General features: G+C 38.2%; 1 protein-coding gene across 7 annotated transcripts in view; it reads right to left on the bottom strand.

The window, feature by feature from the left end:
* Positions 1-19,427, bottom strand: part of VPS41 (VPS41 subunit of HOPS complex) — a 112,149-nt gene that overhangs the window by 36,801 nt on the left and 55,921 nt on the right. For all 7 annotated transcript variants that reach the window (XM_054189919.1, XM_054189924.1, XM_054189920.1 and 4 more), the window contains 5 exons: positions 15,419-15,538; positions 12,108-12,254; positions 10,838-10,904; positions 3,126-3,223; positions 593-722 (listed from right to left, as the gene is read on the bottom strand). In XM_054189919.1, coding sequence (XP_054045894.1) covers positions 593-722; positions 3,126-3,223; positions 10,838-10,904; positions 12,108-12,254; positions 15,419-15,538 — 562 coding nt within the window. The remainder of the gene's footprint in view (positions 1-592; positions 723-3,125; positions 3,224-10,837; positions 10,905-12,107; positions 12,255-15,418; positions 15,539-19,427) is intronic.

Below are 19,427 nucleotides of genomic sequence, written 5' to 3'. Positions count from 1 at the left end.
TAATTAAACCTATTTTCTAGGCTGAACTTGCCAAATTCCAGTTTCCATTCATTACATTTTACCATTCTGGGGTCTATTATACGCCCACAGCTTTGTCAGTACAGGGAAGCTAAATAGCAGCGTGCCCCTTTGAAGTGGATCCAGGTGCATCTTAGTGTTGAAATGACATTTACTCCATCTTTGTCTCTAAAGCAGCTTTTCCAGACATCGTATCACTTAGTTCACTATTCCTGACGCCCGTTGTGCCCGAAGAGACACAAGAGCTCCTACGGATCACATGTTGAATACATCTCCAGCAAAGATACCGCCGTCCACAGTACTGGACGTTACACAAGACCTGTATTTCTGCTTTCCCCAGTGTGTCTGATTTAATAGATGGCATTACAAATCATGACGCTTAAATATGCACATTTGCTTTCTTTCATGTGACTGGCTCTTGCGGATTTCTACTTTACATTTCAGTGTCATAAGCAGTTATAGACAGTTACTCAAGGAGATGACATAGAAATGAAAATGGAGGCTAAGTCCTCCCAAATCAAGTTTTTTTAACCAAGTTATTAAAATAAAACAAAACAATACTAAGAACACCTACCTAAATGATAATCTCTGCATTCATTTTCCTGGAATCCTCGTACTGTTAGTGCATCAGAAGAGATCTCTTCACAGGACTCAGGTAGGGGTTGTACAATATCCAGTCGAGGCCTTGCACAACACTCCACTTCCTAGAAAAACACAAACATCTTAGTTGCATCCTACACAATTTACCCTAGCAATGCCAACTGACAGTCATCTACAAACAAGGCTGAAACTCAGCAGATGCAAACACTCCCAAAGGTCCAGTACTTTGCACTGGGTACTCCGTTGCGAACCATACAAGTTGCAAAGTTGTAATTCACAGAGTAGCTGTAATCGCATCTGAAACACAGAGGGAAGTTATTCCTCCTCTTGGCTTGCTTCCGGTGAATGGATCAGTGCAGTGAAGGAGGGTTAGACAGGACCCAGGTCTAACCCTTCCCCTGTGTTTGCTCACCATTTTTCTGCTATTGGTCACAGAAATTTTCAGTGCTTTCACAGATGACCATCAACCATTGCATTCAACAAGCAACAGAACAATTTAAGACATGTTCTCAGCTGGGCTTAGGGCCCCAAAGGACAGAGCTCTATGAATCAATGATAGTCTGGTACAAAGACGAACTTGCATTGTTTTTAGCTGGTGCTTAAGTTCGCACTTTTAAGCATCCGGGAGCAGTAGAGAAAAATTAATCTGAGAATAATCTAAAACCCTTGCTGTGCTTATGATCTTAAGAGTACCACGAACTTTCAAGTGCATTGTATGTGGTTATGGTAAGATGACATCACGGATTTTCATCTTCTATCCAAGGGAAATTGCTGTCTTCAGGTAGCTATATTTTTAATTAAGTCAAGGTCAAAACAATCGCTTATTTTCTACTCCTGGCTGTGAATTATAACAAAATATAGAATGAAAGAACGAGGAGACATACAAAGTGGATTTACGCCACAGCTCTAGCCTACCCAACTCTCAGGCCTTTTCTCAATTTAGCTGTTCCAGTGCAAGTATTAAAAAAAAAAAAAAAAAAAGAAAAGGAAAAGTATCAAAGCCAAAGTAAGCCACGTGTTCAATTCTGATCCAATTTGTAACAAGTAGGAAGCTGTCATTTGAAAGCCGTGAAACCAAGTGTAGGAAGAACTGCGTTCCTCACAACCCAACCGTAGTGAGCAGTGCTTCTGCTGCAAGCTCAGGCAGCTCGGGCCAAGACACTAACGGAGGGGTTCCCACCACACCAAGGCACAGACATGGTGTCAGAGAGGGGAGTACTTTTGTTTCCTTCCTAGAGTTTCCTAGAGGACTGAGAATTTATCGAAGTCCAGCATTCAGAGTTTGTTTAAAAGACTAATTAGAAGCAAATGCACGAAAAAAAATCTCTTTCCTGTGTTCTATTACCATTATATCACCTGGAATTCTCTTTTCATCTTTCTTTTCTGAAGCAGTTAGAATGACTTTAACCTTTATCAGTCACTACCTCCTTTATGCTAGCTCCTTTCCCATGCTGCTACTTCATTAACAGCGGCTTCCCAATTTCCTTGCTCCCTAGCATTTCAACCCACCTTTTCCTCCCCCTTCCTTATCCCATTTGTTTGCCTTTTTTTCCTTTCTCCGACTCTGATGCACTAGAGGACTACTGTACTGACTCTCTTGGGAAGCACTGCTGTGACACTATTTTTCTCCTTAATATAAATAAAGAAATAATAATCTGACATCCCACAGCAAAGCTAGAAGCTAACCCTATTGATTTCAGCAGGCTCGAGCATTTGTTTGAACCTACAGCATTTCATTGCCTAGCAACTTGTGCACCCAGTTGCTTAAGGTTACTATGGTGATGGTTGTCTAATGCAGACGTACTATCAAAGAGATGATCAAGAGCATCTGCCATTCTCACACCGCAACTTCAAGGCTTTCTTCCACTGCCTCACCTTTTATTTGGCAATATGAAATAAATGTCGGAGACAGACACGGCACTCGCCCGCACGCAGTAAAAGCAGCTGACATGAATTCTAATTTCTACCTATCTACACACGTATCTGGGTGTACACAACCACAGGTCTTGGAAGCAAGGGAGACAATGATGCCACTTGCTCACAATCATGCATCCCACCCCCGCCACAGTGACTCTTATTGCTTGAGTTGATCAACTTCACTACTCTCATGTCTCCTAAGACGCAGTGTCAGCAAGCCTCTCTTCTGGCTAAAAAAGATTCTTCATTTCTTCTGGTGCAGAAATAGCAGAAAGAAAGAGAGAAAAGGAGTGAAAAAGAGAGAGGGGGAAAAAAGGAAGGAAAAAGGAGAGAGAAGGACTATCTAGAGACCTTCTCTGGCTCCTGCAAGCAATAAAGGAATCCAGACAGGACTTCTGAAAGTAAGTACATTAGTCTTCAACATCACCTCCACTGACCTTATTTTATAGGTCAGAGAAGTTTCAAGCACTGTTCACTACCAGCAGACTACAATTTTTTTTCACAGACAATCAGATCCATGTGACTAGTTTAAGGCCCAGCTCACAAGGCAGCTTAGTGCTGTGAAGAAACTGTAACATAAAAACCATTACCGTTTTTTCGGAAATCTCCTTTACATATGAAAGTATGACAAGCTGGTCGCAGAGAGGCGCAAGTCCACTGATATAGAATTCAGTGTCGAACTGGAAAACTGAAATACAGGAAAGACAACAGATTGTTAAGTAAATGAATGTGTATGAACTACTCCCTAAGAAAAAGACACAGCTGATTTTCAGTGGCAATCAACGGCACATAGTAGCACTTCAGATTCAACACATATAACAAACCTACGGACTTCCCAGCTGATCAGCAAGATGAAATATTACATTTAACATATTAAATTCCATTAAAGCTTGCAAGAAGAAATGTTTGTGCTCCAGGACATGCTAGAGACGGGACATTTGAAATGAATGCTCAGCCTGATTTTCAGTAATCATCTTGAAAAAAAGGAAGCAAACCCAAAACCAAACTCAATAAAACAGGCAATAACTAGGACATCTTCATTGGTTTGCATATTCACAGCAAGTCATGTGGCCATAAGAGAATCACACCTGCTACACCTATTGGTATGATATATGAAAACACAAAGATCATTATTTATTTATCATCACTTTAAACATCATCGGAAGATTACAGATACCCTCATTACAAAGAAAATATATGGTTAAATAGTGCCTTTTCTTGTTCATAAAACTGGAAATGTAATTTCCTAAGATTGGTCTTGAAATCGAGACAGTTACGTGATGACTATTTTGAGAAAGAAAAAGAGAGCTGAACTGTATTTACAAAAAGGCTCACTAAAGCAGACCTCTGACACAGAAATAGCTATTTTGTTTCATTCTACTGGATTTGCAGTGCAGGCATTCAACTTCTGGGAAGCCCTTTTTGTCTGGTCCTTTCTCATGGGGTCCAGAACAGGAATCATCCAAGTGCTTATATTAGAAAAACTTACACCTATAAGCTTTTACAAAAATGTCAGACGCATCATCATTTTCTCCCAAAACATGGTTTTAGGAGAACCTAAGCATTAAGTAGGAAAAAAAAAAGTTTCCTTTCTTACTGCTTAGCTCGCTACATTACTAATACCTACTGTTTAGTAGAAGTTACTAATTCTTTTAGCAAAGCAAACAGAAAATGCAGCATAACAACACTAAAAATAAAGCAAATTTACTTTAGCTAAGGTAATAAGAAGGAACAGGAGAAATAATCATCCTCCTGCTAAAGGAGAAAAAAATACCATCAAGTAAAGTACAGATTTGACACCTGTCTCTCAATGAATAAGCAAATACTATTTTTCTCTTAATGACTGCTGACACTTTGACACCACTGGGGGACAAAGCAGGGCACGAGGGCAGAATACTCAATCTATTCTAGGAGAGAATAGGTTCACATTTGTAATCCTGTACATAGTTATTTTCTTCTAGCGGGCAAGACTGATGAGATTACTTCGACTGTGTCGCATGTTGCTCTGAGTGATGATTTTAAACAAACCACGTCAGAAACATCAACATAATACATCTTATTCCCAGTTTACAATTTAGTATTTGGCATTTTAAAGGAATATGGAAGGCAGGAGGAAAAACATGGACAAGAAAAAACAAAGTCAAATCCATAATGCTGGCTAGAAGGACAAACAAGCTCTAAAAAGTGACAAGAGAAGTCTCTCAAAGGCATATAAAATACCGTGGTTTGAATTTGGAGAGGAAAACAGCGTGGTGAATCGTACATTTGTAAAGATTATGGGGATGCTTATAAAAAAACAGGTGTGTTTCTTTGACCTTCACTGGAACTTTAGTTCCTTTGCCAGTGAAAATGTTGGTAACGTCCACGTGATGCGATGATGTATTTACGATCAAGCAGTAGTACTGTTCTCCGAGACAAAAATAAATAAACAAATAAAAAACATCACTTCAAGTTTGGTTTTTTAAATAGGGTTTAGTTTCCCTGGTTTCACTTTCAGCTTTCTCTCAGCTCATCCTCCTCAAGAGGCCTTGTTGAAACACAATGCTCTAGCTCTGCTGCAACAGCCTTGAACAAAGAATAGCTGGAATAGACAGTGCTTCTTGACCTGATAAAAATCTTTGATGCCGCTAATCAAAAAAGTCTTACTGAAAAAAAATTATGGAAGTTATAGCTGCAGAGAACACTAATAGGTTAATTTGACTTACTCTCTGGACGCTTTGTTTTGATCAAGTGGAAAAAAAAATATCCAACATAGAGGTATTGCAGAAATGCTGTTAATTTGAAAAGGACCCAAAACAATTAAAGCAAACGTAGTATTGAAGTAAATGGGAATGACCGAGGTACGGCCATGTGTCACACATGTTTATGCCTGTCATAAGAGAAGATGGAAGATATGCTGACAGTGGATCTACTCTATGTTCAGCATCTATGTGCAGCTGTCAAACAAATTACCAGGAAGCAAAAAGAAGAAACACGGAAATCTTTTTTTTTTTTGCTGTTCATTAAATGAAATGTATGAAGTACCCCACACTACAGAAATAAAACAATATGTGCTACATTATTTACCCAAATGCCATAAAGCAATTTCTTCTGGAATTTTGAAGATCCACGCACATGCAGTGGACTGAAACTAAAAGAAATCTATTTCATTTAATCAAATCTCAAAAAGCAGCCCCTGCTTTTCCACTGCAGATTTATAGAGTGAAATTCTGGTTACAGACAGAGGTTTTTGCCACTGATTTCAAAGGAGCCAAGGTTTCAACATTGGGAAAGTAAGAAGGAACCTAAACTAGCACGCAAAGAATTAAAATGTGTGGAGAAATTAATGTGTGGAGAAAAAAAAGGATTTTGTTGGGGTTTTTTTTGTTAATTTGATATGTTGTAGGAAAGAAAATGGAAAAGGCAACACAAGCTAATTTTTAGCTAGCCCATCAACAGCATCAGAGCCACAAAGCACCATGAACTGGCCCAGCTTAGCTAGAACTCTAGTGCACTGTTAGCTGCTGGGGTGATGCCACTACACATTCCCAAATCACCTTTTAACCAGCTACTTCAGGCGCATTTGCAAAATTTGCAGTCTTTGCTGTAGGCCATAGTACAGCATACCCTTAAGTGTCTTCAAGATGGTATCTCCACCATCAGTGCTTTTACTGAGCTAGGTAATTTATGCAAAAAAATAAAAAAAAATACAAAATGGCATGTTTTGATTAGTTATAGTCATCTGCATGAGCTTGCATTTGATATAAAATATAAAAAGACTATTTTTTTTCTGTTTTCCACAGTATGTGCATTCAGTTGCAGCTAGAGGACCAGAAAAGGTCCCACATAAGTATCACTTAAGCTGTCTTTAGATGGATAGAAGCAAATCATAAAGCATAAATATATACGAATGGTATATTTTTAATGAAATAAAAGAATATTCTTACTTTTAGGTGTACTATCCAACATAATCCTTGAAGAAAACACAAATCTCTTTTTTTTAACATTCATATTTTTCTCTGAAAATCTTAATGTGTGAAGATTTTCAGAGAAAAATATGAATGTTAAAATCAAAACTCTGTAAAGCCTCTGTCACTGAAAGCTGTTGCCTTACTACTTGCTACCGGTACAGAATAGAAATGACCAAGAATTTTGCTGTTAAAACAAAACAATTTTTCTCAATTATGCTATCACACTAATCAGAAAAATCAGGAAAAACATTCACTACATCATTATGCCAGTAATCATCCATCTGGTGAGGTCTATTCTTTTCAATTAAATTAGAAAAATGTTTTGTCTACTGTAAGCAGTGTTACAATTTGCTGTTCTACCTGCAGCCGTCAGGTTGTTTGTAATAGAAGTGCTACCATCTTACCCCTATTCCATCATCTTACCCCTATTCCATCTCACACAGCAATAAAAATCACCTTTAGAAATATGGCAGTTGCCTGTACAACACTCTACCTACAAACACACACAACCTTTAAGAAAATCCTGTTGAATCCTTGATGACAACTGGAAAAATCAGGAGCTTAAGTTTCAAAGCTTCAAAGTTGATTTTCTGAAAAACTCTTTTTTCCATTACATATTGAACCAAGAAAACTCTGTCAACCGACAGGGAAAACATTCAGGAGTCTGATAGTCTTGATTAATTTTATCAAGAAATTTATAAATGATCCGTTTGGCTTGTGGCAAAACAGGATGTGCAAAAGTCTAAGCGGAATCAGCTATGTAAAGGGGTTGGTTTTTCTTCCTCTTTGTTTTTTGGCAAATTGCTTCTCAGAGTGTAGCGGACTTGCTCCAATTAAATGTTTGCATAAATCAGCATATAAAGTTGAAGACATTTAGTCACAGTTAATTTCCTGCCCATCACATTCATGAATTAAACTTTAAGTTCCATCTATATAGAGAGAAAAATGTCAGAATGGTATATCCCAGTATCTCACTTTACAAACCGAAAACCAAATATTCTCATGTGGTTTTTTTTGGATAAAAATGTACCATCTCAGTCCTTGGTGGTAACTTGCCACACAGTTATACAACTATTCCTTCACAAAACACACAGATGTGATTCCCCTCAGAAGGCACACAGATGCGTTGTTAAAAACATATCCATAAAACATGTAATTTTTAAACTAGAATTCCACTTTGTGGGGAATTTGGGGGAATGCAGAGGGCAGACAAATGCTCAAGAAACACTGCTGTCTGATTGGCACCTGGAATTAAGGTAAGATTCCTTAGATAAAATTTGGGCTAAAATAAATTGATAGGAATTTTCTAATTGACTTCGAGTCTTTTACTGATTTCCTGTCTTAATCTCTATTTTCCACTATCATCAACAACCTGAATAACTCAGTCGGAGATATACTCCGTAAAAGTATATAAACTCCTGAGCTACTTGACGAGGCCACTGAAGACTAGATGCCCCGTTTCACTTTGAAAAGGCATCGTATTAACTGCAAAGTGCTAATTAGTTCTTCAGCAACCCGCCTTCTTGCGGGCTCCAGTTGAGGAAGGGTTCCCTGTTCAGACCAGAAGTTGTCCAGCATTACAGCTTCTCTACACACATCAGGAGCCAGCGCAGAGGTCAAGCGCTCTTTAAGAAGGATCACAACAGCATTTAGTCCATGTTAAGCCTGTAATTCAATACCAATACTTTCTAATCAATACACTACTTCACAGCGGTAGCTGACAGAGCTAAACTGATAGGATCTGCTCAGCTAACATACATTTAAACCTAAATAGAAACATTTCACTGGAGTTTATCTTCGACACTGAATGAAGACCCACAGAGGCAATGAACTGTAACATACAACCAGAGACAATGGAAAAGATTACTGAAGAAAAGCACCATTAATATACTGAAACACATAAATAAAATTAGCAATGCCACGCAGATCTCAGCACATAACACCTGTGTAATTCATCTAATTTCTCTTACAGCTAATCATGGCATTATTTTCTTTGAAATAAAACAGCCAGAACAGTTCATTGGTGTTACTTTCCCGCATTGTGGGCCATCTGGTTTAGCATCGTATTTATTTCCTGCCTCAGAGTAAGTATAGCTATGTGTCAAAAGATGAGGAGGACCTTGTTACACAGGATCCTAAGTAGCTAACTTACAATGCAGGAAATGCTCTTTCTCCTATTCACTGTCCTGCAAACCACTGAAGAAACATTTATGATCTACTAATGCCATCACAGTTTACTATGATACTGTTGTGGAACTTTGAGGCCCTCAGAATGGCTCTAAAAGAGCATAAATTTGAAACTGTTCAGGCATGAGAAAGCACTGTATTATCATAGACTTCATATCTATTACCCTGATGAGCAGAGAAGCAAGTATGAAGTCTCCTACTCCACTTCTGGTTTTCACTGCAGGTGCAAAATTTAAAAGCAGGAGCAGAAAAAAAATAAATAAAAAACCCCACACCGCTAAATACGACAACAGGTATACTGTGTTATAGGTTTAATATTCCATAAGTATATTGCCAAGATGTTATGAGTCAAAACTTCTGAAGGATATTCAGCTATCCTGCCACTGAAGGATATGCTTGCCTTGTATTAATTCCTTACATTATGAAAGCATATCAGCTTATGCATCCACTTAGGATATTAACGGTCCTGCATAAAACTATACTGGTTGCTGGTCTACCCACTAATAACATCAGGCCTTCCAGTTATGCCTTTGAAAAGTAAAGTTGAAATAAAATTGAAATAGATGCCGTGGCATGACACACAGCTCTCAAGAAGATCTTCTATGTGACTACATCAAAAGTTATTGTAATTTATATTGAGACTTGAACAAATAATCTCTCTCTCTCTCCTTTCCCTCCAAATCTAATACCCACGTTTCAATGAGTGCTGCTGACAGCATTTGGCAGAGCTCTTTCAGTGCTTTGACCTGAAACCAGAAAAAAAAGTCTCAAGCACGTTAACAGGTTAAGTGAGATAAAACGCTAGTCCTCAAGCATACAGAGACTTCAGGCTAAAAACTGTAAGATGAAAACGTTACTTCCCCAAATATCTCTGATTTTCAGGTCTGCACCTAAGTAGTTTGATGACAGTTTTTTTTTTTTAAATGAAGTTCCAATACAGTCACAGAAGACTATCTCCCTCCATGTAGACACGTTATAGCTGAAGTAGAAGTTGCCTCATTTCACTTGTCACTATGTAAACAACCCCATTTAATTATTTTCTAAAAGCTACTTACAGGTACAGAAAAGATTATATAAAATATCTGAGGCTAAAACTCAAGACCAAACTTCTCCTTGACATAATTCTGTTAAATATCCCAGAATTTCACAGTTAATTATTCTGTTGGGATCATGTAATCTTAAATAACAAATAGCTCTCAGGTCTCAGTTAACTGTCAGGCATGCCACTGTCTCTAAGTATCCAGAGTTCCTACAGAGTTTAACAAGTCTCTTAGTTGATTTTCAGAAACGATTTTAAAATGTTCTTTCCTGAAATCAGAAAGCGGAGTATACACCTATGCCATGTACCATTCTAATCTGACATGATTGACGATCTTGCTTGAACGCTCTTTTCTACAATCTTGTGTCATTACAGTCAAGACCGGAAAGCACCAAAGGTTACAAACTGTTGTCCACTCCGGCCTGCAGAGTCCTGCCTGTTCATCTTCCCAGTACTATCTCTTCGTAGATACTTCCTCTCCCCAGAAGAGGCTTCTGGGGACAGTTGTGACTTTCGTTTACATGCCCTCTTCCCCTCCAAATTTCCTTTGAATTCCACTTTACTTAATACCTATGTTTTATCAAGACCTTTTCCATTAATCAGCAATAATGAAATTTATTCACATCACCTAAACTAGACAAATAAGAAAGCAAAGGAGAACATAAAACGCAGAAGCAAAAAAAGCAACAAAAAGAAATTCAAATCAATTTTCTAGGACTATCCTGAAGAGATGCTTAAAAAAAAAGTTATGAGCAGTGTAGTCAAATACCACATAATGGAATAAAGTAGCATTTATTTTCCTCCTTACTACTACACTGATCATAATTTAACTAAGATAAAAACCCAAGTTGTCTGGAGGAATTGCGTGAAGGGAAAGTTAAGACATCCACCGTTCACACAAGGATCTCTGAATTTAGATGATCACAGAACTTAAGACTCTCTACGAATACAAAAAAAAACTATGCAGGAGGACGTTAGGACAACCTCATCAACAACAAATGAGGAGACGTTTATGTTACAACTACATGTTGCCTCTGAAATGTAACAGCTTTTTCAGGCTAGAATGTGAAAACAGACCTTTAAAGCTTATATGATTTTGAAAGAGAGCGCATTTGTACAATCATACCTATTTCCACATAGCGGTTTGGAAGGTCACGCATTTCACTGGCATGCCGTTCTTTTACTGAGCAAATCTAGGAAACAGAGAGTTGGATCATTATGATGAACAAACTAATTCCTGAAATGCTACTAACTTTTCCCAGAAACTCCTTTTCTTAGTGAGGCATTCTCGGACATGGATTTCTGTATTTTGAAAAACAAAGGCTGTAAAACAGCGACGATGCATCACTGAAGAAGAAAACCAGACAGGAAAGTTGTAGCTGTAGTCCACAGCCTTATAAATACACTGGGAGAGAAGTAGTAAGATGGACCACACGAGAGAAATCTGAAAACATCTGCCCACTATGATTTCTTCCCAGTAGCATATACGTGAGTTTGGTTTTGGTATCTTCTCACACTTTGCATCTCATTACTTTACAATTTCAGTAAGAATATGCTATTGCCAACTCCCAATAACAAGAGAAGAGTATGTATAGATAAAGAAACGCAAATACCCAAATGTTGCGAAGCACGCACAATACAAGGGGGAAGACAGATGCCAAACTTATAACGAACCTCCTCATTTGTAAAACTCTAAGTTTAATGCTCCAAAAGCTTTTTACGCTTCACCTACCTCACTTTACCCTCCCTTTCCATCTACTCCTACCGAACACTTTTAATTTCCCACTGTGCAGTGATGTAGCAGTCTGTTATTAGAAAACAGCTAACAGGCTTGTAACAAACTCATGTCAGGTGCTGGTCTGAGCAAATCATAGTCAGTCTGCAGTGCACGAGTCTGAAATGCAGGTTCCCTGCTGAAAGCAGAACAAAACTGCAGGCATCTTGTCCCCCACTCCATTCCTTTTTTTTTCCTTCCCATGGTTGACCAAAATTTTGTGGCTGTTTCAGCAGTCACAACCTCCTCAGCCCCCCCAAAAAATCCCCTCCAAAACTACCTCATGGTAAGTTGTTCTTCCTTAATGCTAATCAAAAGAAATGTATTCAACAGCCCACTAAAAGCTTTCAAAAGAGGAAATCTCTCCAAGGCACAGAGGAGAAGTGTCCCTGAGGATTACATTCGCTGTGTGCTCCCACACAGAGATCTATCTGACCGCTGGGTGTCTATCACTCCTCCTCCTCATGAGGGTCAGTCCAATGACATTTCTATGGCAGCAGGAGTTCTGCACACTGTAGTCAAACCAAATTCTATTTTTTTCGATTGTCTTTGCTTTTCAGAAATAATCCTCTGTTTGTCTGTGATAACAGCAAGCATTTATTACAAAGACAGGTAATTGCACCTTTACTGAATTTCCCCAGCCAATAATCAGCGTTAAATTATCCTTCCAGCAAAGGCTGCAGGGATACATATCTGGGCGAAGGCTTATGTCATCTCGAGGCACATTGGTAATTCTTTGCTTGGAGATCATGTCAAGTATCTTCACACCCTGGAAGTTTAAATATAAAAGAACTTTATTCAGTATGACAAACTCCTACGCACCACATCCTGTATTATTTTGTACACTAAGGCAGTCATAGCGGCTTATGGCATAAGTTTCAGGGTAGGTAGGGCAGAGCGTGCTGACAGAAAAAGTTGTTGATACAAAGATCCATCTAACCCAGGAGGTGTCAGAAAGACCGAAGGGACTGGAGTAAGTTAGGTATTTTAAATTCACATGCCAAATGAAAAGTTACAATAAGTGAATGAGTGACAGACTAGCAACTGTAATCATGAGCCAGTTCAGCTTTTTGGGCTGATGCTACTACTGGAGAAATGAAAAAAATCACAGCTCTTCCACAACAGCCTCTGTAGAGAAACTGAAATTTCCACCTTGGAAAAAGAAAAGATGTGAAGCAACAGCTCATTAAGATAAATGAGGCCACTCTGTACTTCTCCAGAAACGCACTTCAGTTCTTACATTAAAACAGAAAAGCAAGCATATTTAAATGATGCTTGGTTCTGTATGCTGAAATTTCTCACTGCCTTCTCAGGAAATCTCCTAAACTAACAGAACAAAAAGTTTAAAGAAAGGAAGATTAAAGTCATTTGAAAGAGAGAAAAAAAAAAAACCAAAAGGGCCATTAATCAGATTTTTCCATGCCATTTAGAAAAGGTGAGCTATAACCTTTCCAATAGCAAAATGGAGATTAATTTCATGTTAAGTAATGACTTGTTCTTACTGATTTAAAAACAAAAGCCCCCAAAATAAAACAAAGCATTTTAGGAGATAATATCTTTAAGCTCAGTGAGCAGAAAAAACAACTCTCATGATCACAGAAAAGGGGATGGAAGGGACCTTGAAAGGTCAGCGTCCAGGATGCCATTCCATGTTAGGATTTTTCTAGTGACAAAACTGATTTAAAAGATTCCCCTGCCTGTTTCTGTTCCCCCCCACTGCAAGTTTCTATGTCCCCAGCTGTACATAGTCAACTGTTTGTAAGTCAAAGCCAGGTTTTCCCTTTTTTTTTTTTTTTTTTTTTTAAATCACAAGGATCAGTAAGTGGTATGGGGCTGGGCCGGGTTTTTTTTCAATGATCTTTGTCACTGAAGAACTGTGAGTGTGGAACACATTCCTATTGGCATCTCTTAGGTTAACAGTCATCAGGGTTTCAGAAAAAGCACAGCATCTGTGACTTACAGAGCCCAGATTTCTGGGTAACGTAAACAGGGAGCTTATGCTTTGTGTTTTCTAAGCTCATCTGATAAAATTTGCCATCTTGCTTGAACTGCATTTTAATAAAGTTGTCTTTTATTAATCTTACCACTTTGTCTTCCAGGATGATTTTCAGATAAAAGTGACCCATATCACACCTTCTGTTTTTCTACAAAGCAGCAAATCCTATATGGGACAGACTGCTTAAGTTTAAAGTTCCTTTCAAACGAATAGCATAGGATCCTCTATAATTAAAAGTATGCCATTTGCATCATGAACCGACAGGAACTTCCACAGTCAACTTCCTATCATGAAAGAGCCTAAAACCTGCTCAAATGGGAGTCAGGCAGCCTAACGCCTCTAAGGATTCAGTCCTCAGGTGTCTCAGCTTGTAAAATTTACACTCTGTCCCACAGAGGAAGGAGAAGAGGGCATAGCAGCAAACACAGGTTACCCGAGCATCTGACAAGCAGAATTAAACCTTGCCTGAATAACCTGGAGCCCATATCAGAACATCCAACGTCTAACAAGCTCACACACAGTGTGCCAAAAAAAAAAAAAGGGGGGGAGGGGGGCACAAGAAAATAAAAACTAGGTGGCCATGCAGAAACTGTAAGAAGCAAGGCTATAAAAGATTTTCTCTGACTTTGAAAGAAAAAAAGAAAAGGGACACAAAACCTTGCTAGAGGATGGAGAAATTTTTAAAAAGGTAAAGGGGGAAGGGAAAGGCCAATAACCAAATATATTAATCTTTTGGAGGGCAAATGTCATTTCATTTTTCATTGAAAGATAGGCTCTGACCATGGCTTTTTGTCTCTGACAGATGGCTCTCAACATTTTATTAGTATTCTGTGTTCTGATGTGGCACATCATCTCTAGGGATAGCTCTCCTCAACTGTCCTATCTATTCCCAGCAGATTCACCTAGAATATATATTTTAATTGTATGGCTCTGAAAAGAACAAAACCTTCAAAAGAGCTAATGTTATGACGATCAAGCACTCATTGAAGTTTCAATTCTAATGCAGTTATTAAAGGGGAGCAAATAAACAAAAGTCCGCCTCTAACAATTTCATATCAAACTGGTTTTGAAAGGAATAAAAGAACAATGGCTTTAAAATATTTTAATAAATGCTTCCCTTCAGGAGGGAAAAACAATACAAGGAGAAGACCTAGTGTTTCAGAAGTACTTTCACCACATTTTAAAATAAGACTTTGGAATTTAGACATGATACACACTTAAAAACATATCCTTCACTGCTGAGCTTTAAAACACAGACCTTGACCCATCAATTAGATACACAGTGATAGGTGAAATGCAACACTCAGCATGAACACAATGGTTCCCTTTAAAATATGAATTACACTTAGAGCAAAATGGGCCTATTTTCTCCTAAGTCTTGCCTTTTCTAGTGCCCTCCAAAATAAGAAATTATTACTATCATTTTTTTATAATCTGCAACGTTAGAAGTGCATACGATAATGCCACGTCAGTACAAATTACAAAATCCAGACAGGTTTGGGGGTTTTGGAGGGGTGAGGTGGCAGGGGGTGGTGATGTTCTATCTTTATATAAAGAAGAGTTACATTGGTATTCCTTCCTTAGACAGTCTGCTTCAATAAATTGCACTGGTCAAATCTCTGCCATACAATAGTGTACAGTAGTGACCACCCCCAACAGCGGCATGAAGAGCTACTTTTCTTAGTTTCTTCAGAAGTGGCAATCATATGGAGAACACTGACTAGCCAGCAGGAAACACCAGAAGAAATGTCTATGAAGAAACGGGATCTAAAACACTATCCTTCAATGCCCTTTATACTCCATTCTTCAAATGTACCATTTTTCAATGGAATATTTTAATTAATGCAATAATTAATGCAATTAACACCGAAACATTTCAAATACCAGTGTAACACAGCAGTATTTTTGTTCATTTAACAGAGGTGACAAATACTTACCATATTATTGGCCCAAGCAATTAAGTGTCCTCTCCACTTTACATTTCTTATATTTCCTTCCCCTTCGTGTAAAACTGAAGGCTTCCATCTATTCATCCAGCCTCTTTCATATAACAGCAACTATCAAGTGCAAAAAGAAGTATTTCTGTGACACAGTTTGTATGTAAACACGGGAAGTATTTTTTTTGCTTCATTATCCCTTACTCCGCTTGAATTCAAGGGCAATGAAAAATACACACCAATTACAAAACAAAAGCAAATATGATCAAATATTTTCATATAGTAGATACACATTGAGAATCTTGTATACTACCAAATTCAAGTTACTCTAATAATAATACTAATAAAGCAGGCCTTTGAACAAGTTTCTCCAAAGAACGGTAAGTATAATTATTTCCATTTTAAGGATAAAGAAATTAAGGCATTTGAGAACCTAAGCCTACAGCACTACTGACAACACTTCAGAAAGCTAATAAAGAAACCAGGCCGCCTCGCACTTATCCAATGATCTGGTGATAGGCTCCTTCTTCCCTCCAAAAAACAGGAGATAGGAAAAGTGTCCCATAGACCTGGTGTAGTCAAAGAAAGTTATCGAAGATGCCCAAGTCTTTGGCCTTTTGCTTGGCCCCATCTGGAACTACACAGCCTTCAATAGGGCTCTAGAGATGCTGTGTGTTAGTCCCACACGTGCAAACTGCACTGTACAAGCGGTGTTGATCGCAAAAATTCTGTGATGGGCAATCCCAGGCTTTGCAAGTAAGGAAGGTATTTTAAAATACCTAAATGTGCGTAAGAGATGTCACAACTGCTTTGAATCAATGAAGAAAACCTAGCTACATGCAGACAGTCCAGCTCTTTTATGGGTTCCTGTATGGTTTAATGCATAATGTGCACAATGACCATTAAGAGGTGTAAAATTGCCACCTGCAAGGACTTTTACCATGCTAAAACTTAAACCAAATACCAATGTTGCTAATATTTCCTATCTAAGATACGGCTGTACATGCTTTTTTATACACCGTTTCCCACCACCCACATTTGCATAAATCTGTCAAATGATAAGACACTACTTGTTTAAAATAACATCTTTTAACAAAATAAGGGATTTTTAACGCCAATTACACAGACTGCCTCTCTCTCCTAAAGCCACAAGATGGCACCAGAAGACAAGTATTTTCTCCAAAAGTTTAAAGCAGTCACTATCTAGGGCAGCCCATCAGAAACTTTTGCATGAGGTGTGCTGCAGACATCAAACTTCTCGCTGAAGCATATCTTGCCACTTTAATCCCACCCAAAATGACTCTGTGTCCTTCACACAGCTCACATGAAGGGACGCCTTTTAGACAATCTAGTTGGGTTTTTTTTCCACCTACGAAAAGGCTACTCAATAAAACTCTTACAGAATATGCTGTTTCACAGCAACAGAGGCAAGACACTAAAAGCAGGGCTAACATCTATGCTCATAAGACAGTGCCATACAGAGGAAATTCTAGTGGATGTGAAACAGAGGAGCAGCCCTCAGCTCAAACTAATTTGCTCTACTCAGAAGCTGAGGATGGCACTAAAAACCAAGTGCTGTGCTGATCCAGACTTGAAAATTACCGTTTTCCAAGTTCACAAACTCCTAAGGAGAAGCTTAACGGCGAAAGAACTGTCACTAGGATGCTTCTTTCAGTACTGTCCAATAAAGACAGCAGCAAAATACATAGTATTTTCATCTGGACGTACTAGACAAGGCTGTGAAAACTGATGGGGATGATGTGAAAGGTTAAAACTGGCTGATGTCAATTGTATTAACTGAACTTTGAATCTTTTCTGCTTGTGACTGAATTGTGATTGAAGTTTATTAAACACACAAGATCCAGAGTGAGCTTGGAATAACACTTTGCAGCTATTTTGTTACTATTCATGGTTTGTAAACATCATGCTTTTTCATGACTCTCCGAATAAGAAACTGCAAATAAAATAAATGACCTGAGAAAGAACTGGTGAGGAGAAAAGAAAATAAAAAAAATCCTCCTTCAGTCTATGCTCAATTCTAAGCACATGCTTAATTAAATTCTCAGACTAAGGCAGTAGAAGACAATAGTCTGATATTGCCTGTAATAAAGATGGAAAGTGAATCTGAATCACTGCAGCACCCAGAATTCCCTGTTTCATATCAGCAAGTGCAATAGGTCCAACGCTGAAGCCAAAGGACACTCAACACTGTGGCTTCAAAAAAAATATTTAATCTCAAAACGTGCTTTACTAATTCATCTACAATGCAATTACCTGCCTTTTATTGATATACATAATGTGATTATTCTTTCTTCCAGCAACATGACACCTGGAACCAGTTACTGAACCCAGAAGTTTGCTATGTGTTTTGTAACTGCTATCCACTGAATGCATCGCTCTCAAAATAAGCAGCCTAATTTATTTCTTAGTCTTCCTTTCTATCTTCACATTGAAATGTTTATTGCACCAGAAAGCCATTTAAAACTTCAAGGGAAGGCAGACACATAACAAAAATCCACCGTTTCTGGAGGGGTTCCTGCTACCACCTCCTTCTCTTTTTGGTAGGGGAAAAATATTTTAGGACTTTATTTCCCATAAATCCCATATTTTGGCAGTCAGCATTCACAGTACTTATATTTCAACATCAGCCACAAAAACCACTTTCTTGCATTCTCTGCAATACAGTTTATATTTTCCCCTTTTTTGATTTGCTCTGGTAAATCTTTCTAGTCCTTTGTTACAATACAGTAGTGCTTAGAACACGCTTCCAGCATCTCTTGCATGTACCGCACCATGATAATATAGGTAAAATAAAATAAAATAAAATAAAATAAAATAAAATAAAATAAACTTTGACTTCAAGGATCCCCACCTACACTCCTTCATGGCAATCTTCTGATAGTTCACTACTTACTATTTGCAAGTCTTCTTAACTGCTTATGCTTGTCCACTGGATCATTAAGAAAAAATGACACACTGAAATGCATGAAACAAGAGGATGATGCAGGACACTTTTTTGGTTTTAAAAACAAGTGCATATAATTCTCTCTGATTAGTGAATACATCATTCTGTATATTTCACTAAGAAGAGATTAACCACCTCCAAAAAGAGCTCAAAATTCTACTTTAGAGTGCATTTGCAAAAGAGAGTAGACTAGTACTTGGATTTAATGGAGCCTCTCATGCAATTAGCATTAACACTAATTACATGTAATCCCAGTCTTTAAACTATGTACAGGAATTCTCAATCCTCTGAAAAAAGAGGCCAATGATTGCAGCTTTGGTGGTATCAACATGGGGAAGTAATTCAATTCAATTTAATCCCAGTACCAAATACCACCTTCAAAACACTGAAATAAAAGATGTCTGTTCTCACACAGTGAAAAGATTCAGAGGAAACACACTTTTACTGAAGCACTATGCACAGCATCATTACTTTGTTTGAACACAACACCTTCTCTGTAAAGGTCTGGAGGAGTTTCACAGAAGGAAAAGGCTGAAACTTCAATTCATAACTGAAAAGCCACCCTTCCCTTCCCTATTGCAGGACTGTTGATTAGCTTTTATTTCACAAAATAAGAATTAAGAAAACACTCCCTGTATTTTCCTTGTGCTGTTCTTTGTTTACCTGAGTGTGAAGATGTGCCTACCTGTGGCATTGGTTCTGTTTTTTTGCACCTATGTCACCAGCTCTCCCCTCAGCCAGGCAAGATCACAAAAACCTAAAATGCTACTGCCACACTTTCAAGGGATCACTATAGATATTTATTGTTTTCAGCATAAAACCAACACTTACAGGCACAGCCAAGATTAACAGATATCCGAGAGTAACACAGAACAGCATGCCACATGAAGACTTACTGTTTAATCGTGCATCCCTAGGAAAATATATAGCAACAATAAAAAATTATCACTTCTGTTTGGAACAGCGATGGACTGGATGAGCTCAAACGAGGCAGAGAATAATGTAAGCCTCAAGTTTTCAACTGAAGATGAGTCTTCAAAATAT

Source organism: Rissa tridactyla, chromosome 2 (assembly GCF_028500815.1).
Source record: "Rissa tridactyla isolate bRisTri1 chromosome 2, bRisTri1.patW.cur.20221130, whole genome shotgun sequence".
Classification (NCBI taxonomy): domain Eukaryota; kingdom Metazoa; phylum Chordata; class Aves; order Charadriiformes; family Laridae; genus Rissa; species Rissa tridactyla.
The sequence above is the reverse complement of the archived record's forward strand: the minus strand, read 5'-3'. Positions and strand labels throughout refer to the sequence as shown.